The sequence below is a fragment of the Anser cygnoides genome, chromosome 6 (genome assembly GCF_040182565.1).
Source record: "Anser cygnoides isolate HZ-2024a breed goose chromosome 6, Taihu_goose_T2T_genome, whole genome shotgun sequence".
Taxonomy (NCBI): Eukaryota; Metazoa; Chordata; class Aves; order Anseriformes; family Anatidae; genus Anser; species Anser cygnoides.
This window is the reverse complement of record NC_089878.1, coordinates 370,501-386,098: the sequence shown is the minus strand read 5'-3', so window position 1 is coordinate 386,098 and position 15,598 is coordinate 370,501. Positions and strand designations below refer to the sequence as shown.

The 15,598-nt window shown below is 39.5% G+C and overlaps 2 protein-coding genes across 2 annotated transcripts; both read right to left on the bottom strand.

Annotated features, from left to right (window-relative positions):
* Positions 1 to 685: 685 nt before the first annotated feature.
* LOC136791085 (ubiquitin carboxyl-terminal hydrolase 36-like) lies at positions 686 to 5,613 on the bottom strand. Its single transcript, XM_066999385.1, has 4 exons — positions 5,365 to 5,613; positions 3,584 to 3,695; positions 2,159 to 3,264; positions 686 to 706 (listed from the first exon to the last, which is right to left on the bottom strand). The coding sequence occupies exons 1-3, from the start codon at positions 5,415 to 5,417 to the stop codon at positions 3,058 to 3,060; spliced, it is 372 nt and encodes a 123-aa protein (XP_066855486.1). The 5' UTR covers positions 5,418 to 5,613; the 3' UTR covers positions 686 to 706; positions 2,159 to 3,057.
* Positions 5,614 to 6,147: 534 nt separating this feature from the next.
* On the bottom strand, positions 6,148 to 14,241 carry LOC136791066 (ubiquitin carboxyl-terminal hydrolase 42-like). Its single transcript, XM_066999274.1, has 14 exons — positions 14,085 to 14,241; positions 13,822 to 13,924; positions 13,591 to 13,658; positions 13,364 to 13,434; positions 12,747 to 12,829; positions 11,404 to 11,515; positions 10,903 to 11,043; positions 10,609 to 10,709; positions 9,998 to 10,148; positions 9,037 to 9,318; positions 8,151 to 8,245; positions 7,668 to 7,822; positions 6,722 to 7,595; positions 6,148 to 6,220 (listed from the first exon to the last, which is right to left on the bottom strand). Exons 1-13 carry the CDS (start codon positions 14,239 to 14,241, stop codon positions 6,766 to 6,768), a joined length of 2,349 nt encoding a protein of 782 aa, XP_066855375.1. The 3' UTR covers positions 6,148 to 6,220; positions 6,722 to 6,765.
* Positions 14,242 to 15,598: the final 1,357 nt, after the last annotated feature.

Below are 15,598 nucleotides of genomic sequence, written 5' to 3'. Positions count from 1 at the left end.
TTTACTTTCTCCCTATACTTTTGACTGGTTTAGAATAAGCGAGTTCGCCATCTGCTGGCCAGAGAATTCACCGAAGCCCAAAGAGCATTAGAGCAGACGCATTTTCTTCTGTGCTATTCCTGATTTATCAGCTAGAAGAGACACAGTTTAGTACAATCAGGATTCTTTTGACATTAGTAGCATAAAAAGTCTATTTTTGCAACACTGGTATTTGAAAGACCTCCGTTCAGTCCCTAATTTTGTTCTTGATAATGGGACAGATTGTATTAATGTTTGCAAGAATGTGTGAACAACCAGCCTCCCCTCCATGTCGTATTTTAAGATTAAAACTTGTGGTCGTCCCTGTCTCAAAACACAGACATGCTCTGCAACAATCGCACTCCCTCTTTAGCTTGAAGGAACTTGTCAGTGCCAGAATCTACTGACTATGGCAATTTACTTCATCATCCAAACCGGGCAGAATTTTTGAAAACCTCTTGCAAGATTTCACTTCTCCAAACATTATGTAGAAGACATTCAGCTGTAAAGCAAGAAGATGAAGTCCTTTGTTTCCTATGCCAGAATGACATTTTCAACACTGAACAGGATTGTCACCGACTGTTAACTGGTTGTTAAGTTGTGGCTAGGTATAAAATGTAGAAAATGTTTAAAAATAAAACTTGCCTTTCGATAGTGAACTGTCTTCTTCGGGGATTACTTCAGTTACCTGTAAGAGGAAAACAGATGATTTGGGGGGGTTGTTTGTTTTTAAGAACGGGTGCAGTCTTGCCAGTAATTTAGCTGGTATTTTTCAAAGTGACCTCTTAGAAACTTTACAGCACTGTTGAATCAACATGTCTCTAACCCTACAATTAAATAATGCTAAAAGATGCAGCAATTTATCTTCCTGCAAGTGCTTATTAAGATATCTGAGTAACTGCGACCGTGGCTTCATCACAGATATATATATATATATATTTTGATACTACACACTTCTGCTCAGAAAGAAAATCACGGAAAATGTAAAATTTCATTTGAGATGCTGAATTTGTTGCAGTGTGAGATCTTCTTCATCACATGATTCTATTCGTAATTAAACCATATTATCTACTGAGAGACCAAGATTACGACAAGAACAGCACAGAGTTCAGCATGAAGCCGATCAGGAGCTCAAGTTTGTATTTATTTTTTTGTAAGGAGATGTACCAAGCTGGCTTTTTTATTGTTTCATCAGCACATTTCTAAGCCTATACGAGCAGGGGAAAAAAAAAAAAAAACAAAAAAAAACAAGTAGAACAATTGCAGGGCTCCTCAGTTTACAGCATGAGGTCGCTTTTTCCAGGTGAAAAGCGGAGCCATAAGTGGCAGTACACTAAAGCCCTGGCACGTTGAGATCCGAGAGGAGAGCTGTTTGGCCCTCCTTTTCACTCCTGGGAACCACATACCTCAAAACCCAAAGACTATGGGATATATCTCAGAGAAATCTTGGGAAAGGAGAGCATGAAGAGCATGTTTGTAAATTTATTTCTCCCTAGGCTTCTTCTGCTTCTCCACGAAATACTTGTTTGAATATAACTTTGGCAGCAGTACTTATGCTGTTTTGCACCCACCACATTTAAAACTCCTACAAAAAACTGAAAAGTTAGACTGAAAAGCATCTCTTTCCGTTCTACTTTGTAAAGCTGCATGTTTTCCTCATGCAAAACAACAGGGGAATGGAAGCTAGAAAAGGAAATGCTGAATGTAAAACAAAACAGACCAAACCTCAGCCCTCCAGGACAAAAGCCGATAACTAAGTGCTTTCTAACATGCTGATTAGGTTTCAAGATGATACCGCTTTAAATAAGCGTAATTGTGTGTCCATAGGCAGAAGCTGAATAATGACAGGATGAATATCTATACTTAATTTTTTGTTACTGTCTTCCTGTAGCACACAGGGACTTGTTACATTTAGGGAAAATGCTAACCTAATGGAGGGTTTAAACCATAAGCTAGTTTGTTATACCAAAATGACTGAGAGAACAAAGCATAAAGTGTTTTCAGATTTCTAGTACACCTTGATTGCTATCCATTAAACTTAAGACAGGTTAAACAAAGCACAGGAAATAAGAGAACTCCTAGTCCCACAACTGGCAAATTGTGCGCACACTTTCCATTCCTGAGAAAATAATACACAAACCTGAAAAATGCATTTAACTGAGAAACGAAGACATCCTTGTCCTATTGGAAGACTAAGGTGACAGCTCTTGGGCTCAGTGATTTTCAGATAAGCTCCAGTCTTCAACTTGCAGACACCAGTGACAGCTCCTTTTTTCGCATTGAAAGGGAAAATGTTTCAACAACACATTGAAAACATACTTAAGGGACAAGAAACAAAATCAAGACTGCAGTGAGAAGGAAAACAGAAAAACAATACTGGGAAAAAAAAAAAAAGAGAAAAGAGAAAAGACCTTGGTCTTTGTATCGACCAACGAGATAAGCCTTACACATTTTTAAGTTTATTTTTGACGATTGATTGATGCGTTACCAGATATTAAGTACTAATCAAGAGCAAATATTAACACTAGTAAGAATAAATCCGATCCACCAGCCCTTATTCAAAATACATCAATTTCTAATTTGGAGATAACGTCTCTCTGACAAGGAAGTAGAAAAGCTGTAAATACCGATATAGTTTCCTCTCCCGATGTTCCATATACATACCGACGCTGTTCCTACACCTACACTCTGAGCATAAATTTATGTTGACATGAGTATCGGGTGTTATTTCTCTCTCTGTTTGCCTTGAGAGACTCTCCTCCTGTCCACTGAAAAGTAAACTCAAGATTCCAGATCAGTTAAGACAGTTGCTAGCCCCCCATTCAGAGTTCTGCAGCAGCGCTGTTCAGATTTTTCAGCAGTCTCTTTACAAAATGACCACTTATAAGTGTACAAAAACACTTATCACCTAGCTTCTCAGTAGGTACACGTTTGGCCTCTCTTAAGCAGAGAGTCAATCACAGCTTAAGATTTTATACAAGATCCCATTTTCAAGTTTGGGATTATTTCAGAAAATCTTTTTGCCTAGAAACAGTACTACTAGTAACACTTGAACTGGTTTGCCAGCACAACCTTTACCCTGTTAGAAATGATGCTGACTTCTACCTTCATGTAGCATACATAGTGTCCTGTGCGACAGTTGATTCCATGATGCACCAGCACCGCATATAAGGCGTAGAGGAGTGGTTCTCCACTTGATTGAGACATGTAGGCTCGGAGGTCCAAATACTCAGGATATTTTACCTCCTAAAGAGAGACCAAGAAGATAGAAAAATTACATCAGAGTACTTCGCGGACTAGCCAGAGAAAAACACTTCCAAAAAACAGAGACTGGAATTATATGAATATATCTCTTGATTCACTAAAAATAAGTCTTCCCATAAGCAACGTTTAATACTAGAAGTTGCAGACAACTGTTTTCTGATGAATTAGCCTTCTCAGAGGAAAGTATATGCTTCTTGTCAAGCAGGAACTTTACTGATATTAAGAGAAAAATGAAAAAAAGAGAAAATGAAAATAAAAGCAGACCATTTCTCTATATTCTTAAGGTATATTCTTAATATACCTTGTTGATCTTTCCACCTATGAAATCTGCAAATCTTTTCAGTGATATTGTGAGAACGTTGGAAGAACGGTGTATGGTAAATCTCTTGGATGCAGGAACCATCTTTTTACACCTTAAAAACAAGCAGAGACAAGTGTTTGAAAGCATCTTCTTTTTCGCCCCCAAAACAAACTCCTTTTAATGTCTCACGCATGCTTATGCTATTTGAATGATATTTACTTGCATCATATGTTTGGTTTTTTCTTTTCATAAACCCATGCACTGCATGTCACGTTTGTTAATACAGAGAAGAAGGTAAGTTTTACCAACAACTCAGAGCATAGCGGGAACAGGAATCTCTCACGAAAGCGTATTACCAGGGAGTTATAAAATATAAACAAAAAATAGTAAAAATGAGTTATATATAAGACTAATAACAGTTATCAGCAATGGAAAAAGTACTGTACATGTGCAAGGCCTTTCCTTTTAAACTCACAAAAAGACGGAAAATTCTGGCTTTAAGTGTGACTGAACCGATCACACCTCAAAGAGCACGTTAAGGAAGGACCATGCAATTCAGATGTGAGGTGCTATTACAGTTCTTTCTCTTCCTCAGACATCACTTATGAGAATCCTGAATACGCTGCATGTTGCTTTCTAGGATCCGCAGGCCAAGACGAACCTAGGATTAAATTGCTTTAATAACCTATTGGACGCTCTTGATTCGACACCCTAATTTCCTTAGTATCCAACAACAAGAAGTGGATACTGCATTTTTCATTTAGAGGGGTCAGGCATGAATCCTACAGAACTGAGCCGGGCACTCTGTGCTTTTCTGAGGGGATGTTTGACTAACAACTTGTTTTGCCAAACCATCTTATGCAAATGTTCAATTGTTTCTCACATACGTAGAAACATCTTACATATTGATCAGCACAGAGAGCGCCTGGACTCAATAGGCTTTCCCTGTGCACGGGTTAGGCTTAAGGGAGCTCATTTCAGACATTAGTCCACATCGACAGGTTTCACAGTTCAAGAGCTGTGCAAGACGCTGTTTAGTGAGCCAGCACAGGCTGCTAACATTCATTACCACAGAGCCAGCTCACATTCCCTGACACTCAATCTAACTTTGTTTCACAGTGAACGCTAGGACCTGCAGCAACCTGCTGCTGCCTTCCACTCCAAATCATTCTCCACAGCTCCTTGCTTCAGCTCACCACTACTTACTGGGCATGTCTTTTCACTTCTGCCAATATGAATATTTCAGCATGCAGCTACACGCCTAGGAAGCTTGACAAGCCATGGTGCAGACAATGCTACGAGAAAAGTCCAATATCAGCTAATAGCCACTCTTCTTAGATTTCCAAAATAGATGTAACGTTTTCAAGTTTGGGATTATTTCCGTGCACCAGTTGTTTAAACAAAATGAAGCAACAACAACAACAACGAAGCTGCGTCTCCTTATTTCTAAATGAAGTTAAAAGATAACTTATGCTCTAAGTCATGCAATACATAAAACTAATATCTAGCATTAAGACATAATTAGTTAATAATCTCACTCGCTACATTTGTAGCAATTCTCTCCATCCAGCTCTTCAGGTTTCACAAATAGTTCTAGAGCTCTGGTAACAGATGAAACCGCCTAGAGGAGCGAGAGAGAAGAGCGTAAAGTCACTGTAAATTCAAAATTCCAGAGACGCACTAGGAGTTTATAAGAGAACCTGACTAATACATACTTAAGCGATCTACTATGAGCACTGTCAAGAAGGAGGCAGAAAGAGCATGCTCAGCGTTTACCTCACCTGGAAGTCATTCTACTTTGAAACAAATCATTTTCCAGTAACGCAGACAGCATCTATAGTGTGCTTTGTCATCAATACTGGCAACAAATCCAGCAGTCTAACAATTAGATGTATATTGAGGTAGAACAACAAAGAAGTATGACAGTATCATAATTTGTGCAGACATAAAATTCTTTCCGCTTAAACCCAATGCAAATTTGGAGACTCTTTACATGGCTTCCATCAGCGCATTCCTCTATATTCTTAAACCTATAATAGCAGGGAAAAAAAGAAAAAGACAAAAAAAAAAAAAACAAAAAGGAGAAAAAAAGCAGGATTTTTACATAGTACATATTTGTACATATTACATAGTTTACATATCCCTCCACATGCTGTTCTGAATAATAGCCAAAATATTCATAGCCACTGTATTTGTTCTCCCCACACCGCTGAAAAAACAACATTTGAAACATATTTTTCAAAACATATTTTAATATCCAGCAGACTGTTCAGTCATCAAGCATTTAAAGACTGTTTTAGATAATCTCTAGATTAATCTAAAAGGAATCCCATAAACATGCTGCAGCCGCTTACCTTTAATATACTCGCTGGATGCGATGTTTCTTCCTTTCACCTGCACTGGAAGGCTTCCCTTCCTTGTGAGGTTGTTTACTGCCCTCACTTCTGCATTGCTCTCATAAAGAGCCATCTGGAGGATGGGATTCTTCCTTCTTCTCCCGGGTTTTCTTCTGGAAACGAGGATCTAAGTGTTCCAAGAAGCCTTTCACTTTCCTGATGTTTCTCCTTTTTCTTCTTTTTGTTACGCTTGCGATTGGCATTGTCAAAGTGGAGCGCAGAGAAATACAAATCATAAAGTCTGAAAGAAACATGCAAGTTAAAAAGGGAAAAAAAGATGTGGCACTTGTTGCATACAGGAAACTTTATATATTTTACCACAGGCGATGATTTGCCGCATGTCAGCTATTTTGTGGTACTTTGTGCACATGTAACTTCCTTTAGATGCAGCAAACTTAAGCCCTCAGATTGAAGGACCATAGGTCCTGGTTGGTACACAGATCATTAACAATGGTTAGTTCTGGAATATGTGCAAGTAAAAAAAAAAAAAATATTTTAACCTAATCCAGTATGGTGTGCAGATGTGATTCGAACTACGTGGTCCAAAGCTAGTGCTCTGACACAATTCAGCAATACCTTTCCTGTCTTCACTGATCAACCTAATGATCCCCAGTCATGATCCCCAGCCAGATTATGCTATCTAAATAACTCAGAAACTATGAAAAAAAAAAAACAAAACATGAGAAGCACCCAGAAAAGAATTAGGAAAAAAAATGCTGATTAGGCTGGAATCCCTGCTTACTTGGAATCCTTCTCTCCCTGTTTATCTTCAGACTTCTTTTTCTTCTAGAACTTCTTATATTTTTTCATGTTTTCACCACCTAAAAGCTCCTTTTCTACCTTTCTGCGTTGCCTTTCTATTTCACTTTCACTACCTTCTGCACGAGTATATTGTCTTTTTCTGTTTCCTTCTTTTGCCTTTTTCTGGCGACAGTTCTCCAAATGAGCTGACACAGGTGGAAGTGCATGTCTCTCACGCGAATGTTTTCCAGAATGTTGCTGAGCTACTGAGCAACGATGTGAGTCTGCTCTGGGTGTGCTAAAGTGATGTACATCTTCCTCTCGCAAGAGGGAACCTTGAGGCCATCTGCTTTTGTAATGATAACGCTTATGTGACCTGCTGGAGTAAGTCTGAGTCAATTTGTCAAAGTCTTTATCACCGTGAGAGAACTTTCTCTCTCTACTGTCTCCTGCTGCATGAGGTGAATAGTAATCCTTGTAATAGCTACATTTTTCCCATTTCCGTGGTTCATCTTGATAGTATCTTTCTCTGCTCCAACTTCTTTCCCCTTTGGAATGGTAATATCTAGCGCTATCTTGTTCTGATCTTCCTCTGCTTCGAGATCTGTACTTTGAATATTTTACTGGTCTTCTGCCATTATCAGGGCTGTTCCTTTCACTATGGGAAGATCTGTACCTCCTTCCCTCCCAATACTCCTGCTTGCGACGCTTTTGCTTAACAACTTCCACACTCCCAGAGCACCTTCTCTTGCTGGAATGACCATCTTTTTGACTCTCCTTCTCTTCAGTAGGAGAATGTTCCCTCTTTCTCTGGTAACGCTCTTTGTCAGTTTTTTTAGTCTCGTCCTTTGTATCTTGGCATCTATCTGTAATAGCTAAGGAGGAAAGGTTTTTAGAACTACATTCACTGTCAGACTTTAGAGGGGAAGTTTGCCGCAATTTCTCACCAGTCTCAGAAGACTCTTTGATGTAGAAAACATTTTCTTCTGAAATCAGTTCATGTTCTTTTGATCTTCTTGGTTTCTCCTTGTCTCCACGGTCATCACATTGGTACTGTTCAAGGTATTCATCATTCTCAGTAGATTTCGGAGGTCCCGGGACACTGCACAAAATAAAAACACGTTTCCGTCTCCCTCCACCTGCTGCTCTGAGAAAAAAGGGGTGGGGGCGACGGGGGAACAGCCAATGTTTCTCCAGATAATGGAGAAAAATGGAAAAACATTCTATGAAGAAACACAAGTTCTCCGTGAGGCACCAGCCTGCATCAGAGTGCTATGCACAGTGTCGATCATTAGTTCTGTTCGCAACACTGGCCATACAGTACGGAATTCTACTGATTTAAATCCTTCCATTAAATAGTATTAGTAGACAGATAAAACCGCAATGAACTTCCATAAAATCTTGTCTTAATCAGACTGTGCTCATTTTACCTTATTTCCTCTGACAAGCTGTTCAGCTGGCTGGCCGTGAGGGATTCCATGATGACTTCTCGAGGGACTGGAGGCATAGCTCCAGGCATCTGCAACTAAAACGCACAAGTCAGCAGACAGAAAAAATACCATTTGTGCTGAGGACTAGTCTTCTCAGAATTTCTACATTAAATGCTAAGCAAGACCGCATTGGGTTGTATGCATTATCTACACTTCAAAGATAACGCCAACTCACCTCCCAAAATCTACTTTATGAAACTTAAGAATTTTTATCTCAGCTCAGCTTAAGCTGACAAGTTCTAATGTCAGCTCAGCTCTGCAAATTCTAATGGCATAATATCACAAAGGGTTACGATCAAATTTGTGCTGTGTTTTCTCAGCATTTCGCCTGAATTAGGAACATGATAAACACTCCCGAATACATCGTGGGTGAGAAATTCTCGATGGAGCAAACTACTATGTTTCAAGCAATCCATTTGTTTTAGAAAAGAACATCTCACAAGGTTTAACAGGTTCAACTTGGCAAGTGGAATCATCAAGTTTCAGTCCGTTTTCTTTAGATTCATGAACTAAACTAATAGCACCATTCAGTGAATCAGTGTTTGGCAGCTCATGCTGGGATCTTCCTTCATCAGCATTCTGACAGGAAGAATGGGAATTCTGCAATGTACGGACTACCTTTCCAACCAAAATTCCACATTGCATTGCAATTCCTTTTAAATAAGCCCTTTGACTCCTCCTCAGATTTTCCTGAAGATTCTGCACCGTAAGGGACTGTGTTATCAGAGCTGAGTTTAGGATTTCCATTCACCTTTGGCTCCACAAAAATTTCAGCAGAAACTCTTTTTTTTTTTTTTTGTATTTGTATTTGCTTCATTTGCTTTACCGAATTTGTGATTGTGGATGAAGGAACAGCCTTGTAGAGATCTTCATCCTCCACAGCACTGCTAAGACAGTCAGGCTGTGACACAGTCTGACGAGCAGGCAATTTATTGTGAATACTGATGGTGATCTTCTGGTTTTTTGACGTATCAGTAATTGAAGGCCTGGTAATCGCCTGTTTTTGAACACAGGCCATTGGTGGTGCTGAAGATGGCCTTTTTCGGGTGACACCAGTGGTATTTGCATCCTCTTTTATGGATCCATTTCCATTTAAACGACTTGAATTCTGTATTTAAAAAGAAGAAATTGCAAGACGGGTTAATGGAAACACTCCATTTAACATTTTTAAACATGTCATTCTCCTACTAAGTATTTCTACAAATGGTCTTAACACCTAAAAAGCAAAAAACACTGCCCTTAAAAGATAAATGCAAGTCCCATAAGTGTATTTAATTCCTGCTTTTGGTTTACTGCATATTGATATCAAATTAACATCATTTTTGAAAACCATCCAAACAACTTAACATTACCTAAAGCTATTCCCAAATATATTTAGTTTCCCCTTTAAACATACCCCAAAAAGCCTGGAATAATTGTTCTGGTGCTCAGGAATAAGACAATTTGGTTTCCCTGTCTTAGCTAAAGTGACGTCGATAGGAAAAACAAGTCCTCTTTTAAATGATTCGAGGATTAGTACACTCTACTTAAATTGTCAAAGAGCGTAGCTCTCTGTGCTTTACAAAGCTGTCTAGGAGGTATAAACAGTGGAGTCGCATGGCTGCGCAATTCAGCAGTAACCACTGTTTGAATGACTCTGGCTGTAGCATGAGGGCTGTGAAGACAGCTGCAGCGTGGGAAGGAAAACAAAACAAAGATGCCAAAAACCAAACAAAAAACCCCACACCAAACCCCAAACCCACTGTCCGTTTGGTGCCATTATCTGCCCTCCCGCTTCCCTAAATTACCTTAATCATATGAGGAGGAAGTCGTGGTCCCAGAAATCCAGCCTGCTTACTGTTAGCCTCCCAGGGGGCTAATGAACCAGGGGGGAATGAACAGGGATAAGATGGTGCTGCTAAGTAAAAAGCACGTTCTCCGAGCGTCAAATCATAGCGCCTTCAGAAAAGAGCAGTGATCTCAGTTTAGTTTTTCTTTCGGCCTACTCTTGGATTAAATCCCATCTTACAATTTTATAGGAACAGTTCATACAACATGGAAGCCTTCTCTACAGAAGACTTAGCCAAGACTACAAACTGAAAAGTAGGTAACAGTCTTCCTACTATGACTATCACTTTCAGAGCAATAATTCATTCTTACACCACAGATGGCCTTCATTTCTCTCCTTCTCTAAATTAGCCAGCTACAGATAACACATATACAGCAATTTACACAAGTGCTGCAGTTTAAGGCCAAGCAACAAAAGATAATAAATGACAGAGAATTTCAGGTTAGACAGAACTGAATTAGAGAAATAATCATCTTTTCCTGGGAGAGAAAGAAAAACACTTGCAAAAAGAAAAGTATCAATAACAGGAGAGTAAATCTCTTCTGAACACATTTGAATACTTGTTATTACCTGATATAAAAAAGTAAGTAAGCTTGCTGACCAAGAACTCTTTTAATGTCAGTACGGACTACTTTTGCATCATTCATCTGATACCAAAGTCCATTACCAGCCTGCAAATAAAGACAACGATATCTTTAGATGAATTGCATGTTTTCCAAATGAAATCACAGATAGCAATAAAATACACACGTGTCAAATAAACATATAATGAAATCTTTTTCCCTAGAAACAGTACTACTAGTAACACTTGAACTGGTTTGCCAGCACAACCTTTACCCTGTTAGAAATGATGCTGACTTCTACCTTTATGTAGCATACATAGTGTCCTGAGCGACAGTTGATACCATGATGCACCAGCACCGCATATAAGGCATAGATGAGTGGTTCTCCACTTGATTGAGACATGTAGGCTCGGAGGTCCAAATACTCAGGATATTTTACTTCCTAAAGAGAGACCAAGAAGATAGAAAAATTATATCAGAGTACTTCGCGGACTAGCCAGAGAAAAACACTTCCAAAAAACAGAGACTGGAATTATATGAATATATCTCTTGATTCACTAAAAATAAGTCTTCCCATAAGCAACGTTTAATACTAGAAGTTGCAGACAACTGTTTTCTGATGAATTAGCCTTCTCAGAGGAAAGTATATGCTTCTTGTCAAGCAGGAACTTTACTGATATTAAGAGAAAGAATAAGCCATAGTCGTTAGTCTACAATTATTGTCTGAAAATATTAACAACTTTCAGCTTTGGGGGATGTCCCATTACATGATGACAAAGTTGCATTACAGCGGGAAATATACCTTGTTGATCTTTCCACCTGTGAAATCTGCAAATCTTTTCAGTGATATTGTGAGAACGTTGGAAGAACGGTGTATGGTAAATCTCTTGGATGCAGGAACCATCTTTTTACACCTTGAAAACAAGCAGAGACAAGTGTTTGAAAGCATCATCTTTTTTGCCCTCAAAACAAACTCGTTTTAATGTCTCACGCATGCTTATGCTATTTGAATGATATTTACTTGCATCATATGTTTGGTTTTTTCTTTTCATAAACCCATGCACTGCTTGTCACGTTTGTTAATACAGAGAAGAAGGTAAGTTTTACCAACAACTCAGAGCACAGCGGGAACAGGATCTCTCACGAAAGCGTATTACCAGGGAGTTATAAAATATAAACAAAAAATATTAAAGATGAGTTATATATAAGACTAATAACAGTCATCAGCAATGGAAAAAGTACTGTACATGTGCAAGGCCTTTCCTTTTAAACTCACAAAAAGACGGAAAATTCTGGCTTTAAGTGTGACTGAACCGATCACACCTCAAAGAGCACATTAAGGAAGGACCATGCAATTCAGATGTGAGGTGCTATTACAGTTCTTTCTCTTCCTCAGACATCACTTATGAGAATCCTGAATACGCTGCATGTTGCTTTCTAGGATCCGCAGGCCAAGACGAACCTGGGATTAAATTGCTTTAATAACCTATTGGACGCTCTCGATTCGACACCCTAATTTCCTTAGTATCCAACAACAAGAAGTGGATACTGCATTTTTCATTTAGAGGGGTCAGGCATGAATCCTACAGAACTGAGCCGGGCACTCTGTGCTTTTCTGAGGGGATGTTTGACTAACAGCTTGTTTTGCCAAACCATCTTATGCAAATGTTCAATTGTTTCTCACATACGTAGAAACATCTTACATATTGATCAGCACAGAGAGCGCCTGAACTCAATAGGCTTTCCCTGTGCACGGGTTAGGCTTAAGGGAGCTCATTTCAGACATTAGTCCACATCGACAGGTTTCACAGTTCAAGAGCTGTGCAAGACGCTGTTTAGAGAGCCAGCACAGGCTGCTAACATTCATTACCACAGAGCCAGCTCACATTCCCTGACACTCAATCTAACTTTGTTTCACAGTGAACGCTAGGACCTGCAGGAACTTGCTGCTGCCTTCCACTCCAAATCATTCTCCATAGCTCCTTGCTTCAGCTCACCACTACTACGAAATGAAGCAACAACAACAACAACAACAAAGCTGCGTCTCCTTATTTCTAAATGAAGTTAAAGGATAACTTACGCTCTAAGTCATGCAATATATAAAACTAATATCTAGTATTAAGACATAATTAGTAATGATCTCACTCGCTACATTTATAGCAATTCTCTCCATCCAGCTCTTCAGGTTTCACAAATAGTTCTAGAGCTCTGGTAACAGATGAAACCGCCTAGAGGAGCGAGAGAGAAGAGCGTAAAGTCACTGTAAATTCAAAATTCCAGAGACGCGCTAGGAGTTTATAAGAGAACCTGACTAATACATACTTAAGCGATCTACTATGAGCACTGTCAAGAAGGAGGCAGAAAGAGCATGCTCAGCGTTTACCTCACCTGGAAGTCATTCTACTTTGAAACAAATCATTTTCCAGTAACGCAGACAGCATCTATAGTGTGCTTTGTCATCAATACTGGCAACAAATCCAGCAGTCTAACAATTAGACGTATATTGAGGTAGAACAACAAAGAAGTGTGACAGTATTATACTTTGTGCAGCAATAAAATTCTTTCCCCTTAAACCCAATGCAGACGTGGAGACTATTTACAGGGGTTCCACAGAAGGACAAAGTCCAATCCACTTTCTAACCACCACCAAGCTCTTATATTTTAACATTGTACGTGGTTTGGTTTTTTAAGTTAAACAAGTTTAATTTAGAAAGTTATACATGTACTTAAACATCATGAATTATATTTACAAAACCTCCTACCTTTACATCCAAAGTGATATCAAGAAATGCCTCATACGTATCCGAAACTGCTTTGCAATTCAAGCACTTCACTGGAAGCAAAATATAAATGCTTAACAACACGTGAAGGAGACTAACTGTCCACATTCAAGTTGTCGATAGATACTACTTCAGACAAACTACAGACTGCTTTACTACCGACAAAAGACACAGATCAGTTCTAAGGACAGGAATATTTTTAAAAGTACCTCTTGATCTTAGAAATCCTCCAAATATTTGATGAATGATGGTGGTAGCTTGAGAAGATCTGTCCAATCTGGAAATAAATTATAATCAGACCTCAGAAGATTTAAGGCACACAGTTAACTCTTCAAAGAGTTTTATGAAAACCAAGGATGACCTAGACTTTCAGTTTTGATAGTAAATAAAGGCCTAAAAGGTGCTAGAGAACGTATAAAAGTGAATTTGTTTATGCTTACTTGGTGCTTCCATTCAAGCACGCTTCCTGCATAGCATCAACAGTATAGCGCAAGAACTCGTGTGCGTCTTCTTGACTGCCAAAACGGAAATGTTGTCCTATTCCTAAATAAGAAGATGATAGTATTCACCTCATTTAAAAATGAAGTAATTCTCCTGTTTCTAAAATCTCTCTTCTTTACAGTGTTAAAACCATTTATACACATCAAATAATTATTTGAAGATTACAAGATGCTGAAAAAGAAACACATCTGAAGCCACTTACGACTGAGATTATTGATAACACGCGTAGGCTCGATGGCATCAACAGTGCAACGCAGGGCCTGGTTAATGTGAGTCTCCATCGTGCACATCATGCAAAAATCTTGTTCACGACCTGAAGAGTGAAAGAAGAAAGCATCCCAGTCTAGCGAAACAGACATAACTACAAACAAACATATAAGTAACATTTAAACTATAGATACAATATCCACTCTCCTTGTCCCAACAGTCTCCTAACATTTCATTTCACACAACTTTATAGAATAAAAATATCCATTAAGCCTGTATTCAAGTGCATTTTGTGATGAGAAATCTAAAAGACTACTGCAAAGTCACGTTTGTAAAGGCTGACAGTGTTAGTAATAGAAGAAGAAATAATACAATATTGTTTAGTATGTTACATTTGCGATGTACTGTTCCGAGGCTGCGCTTGGAAGATACAAAATATATGTGCACGGGTAACATGAGAATGCACCAATTCATGATGAGGAGTAAGGAGGATTAAAAGAATGCTCAATTTGCAAGACATCTAGATAACTGGGGCTTCTTGGACTCTGGGAACTGGGTCAAACCAACCTTGCGGTTTGGACTGAGACCAAGGGCTCAGAGAGCATGCGTGAGAAGGAAAGGTTAAAAAGTTCAACTCTGATGAAGACATCTTACTTCATCCCGACGACCACCCGGACGACCAGCAGAGAGTGATACGCAAGCGCAGAAGGACTGATAAGATAATTAGCATACGAAGCGAGGCTAGGTGGAGCTAGGAAATGAATATGCATAGATGAGTTGTGAAACCTAATGCATATGTAGTATCTTAGGAGATAAAAGAGAACTAAGAGAACAAATCAGACGAAGTTAGATTTGGGCAGGCATGCCCCTAACTTCCGGCGCCTAATAAAGCACCTTCATATAATCACTTTGTGGATTATGTGTTTTCATGAACGCTAACATTTTGGCGACCCAGATTGGACCTCGTGGGCACTGCTGAGGCGGCTCGCGAACTGATCACGCTCCAGCCGGCACCGAGGAGTTTCTCGGGGAGCCATCGGCCGCGACCGACCCCCGCTGCTCACAACGTACCTCTGAAAGGGTAAGAAAAAGGTGCTTTCTGGTAATCGGTACCGATCTGGTCTGGGAGCCTGCCGGTCAGACGCGGCGAAAGCCACGCACGGTTGGGCTAGGGAATTCCCGTGGTAAGCCTAGGCGCCGTCCGTCAGACAGTCGCGAAAGCGCTGCAGGTTCGGCATCAGTGGTCTGGTTTTGCTGCAGGCTCAGCATCTGGTTCGGTTCGGTAAAAGCTATAGCTGATAATGGAAAAACTTAAAAGTATTCTGGGCGGTAATGCTTCGGTACCGCGATCCTCCCCTTTCGGCTGTTTACTAGCACACTGGAAGGAGGGGTGTTTCGGGCAGGAGTTACAAAAGGGTAAACTGGTTGATTACTGTAATGTTTGGTGGCCACAGTATGAACTAGAAGATCAAGAAAGTTGGCCAGAAAACGGAACCTTACAGTACAATA

Excerpts from the sequence above, each read along its gene's own strand:
- LOC136791066 (XM_066999274.1), bottom strand. The coding sequence starts at position 14,241 with ATGTCTGTTTCGCTAGACTGGGATGCTTTCTTCTTTCACTCTTCAGGT. Across the intron at positions 13,925-14,084 it reads TGTTATCAATAATCTCAGTC|GAATAGGACAACATTTCCGT; the intron begins GTAAGTGGCTTC and ends CTTCTTATTTAG. Across the intron at positions 13,435-13,590 it reads AGGATTTCTAAGATCAAGAG|TGAAGTGCTTGAATTGCAAA; the intron begins GTACTTTTAAAA and ends TTTTGCTTCCAG.
- LOC136791085 (XM_066999385.1), bottom strand. The coding sequence starts at position 5,417 with ATGCTGTCTGCGTTACTGGAAAATGATTTGTTTCAAAGTAGAATGACT. Across the intron at positions 3,696-5,364 it reads CAAAGTAGAATGACTTCCAG|GTGTAAAAAGATGGTTCCTG; the intron begins GTGAGGTAAACG and ends CTTGTTTTTAAG. Across the intron at positions 3,265-3,583 it reads TAGGTGGAAAGATCAACAAG|GAGGTAAAATATCCTGAGTA; the intron begins GTATATTAAGAA and ends GTCTCTCTTTAG.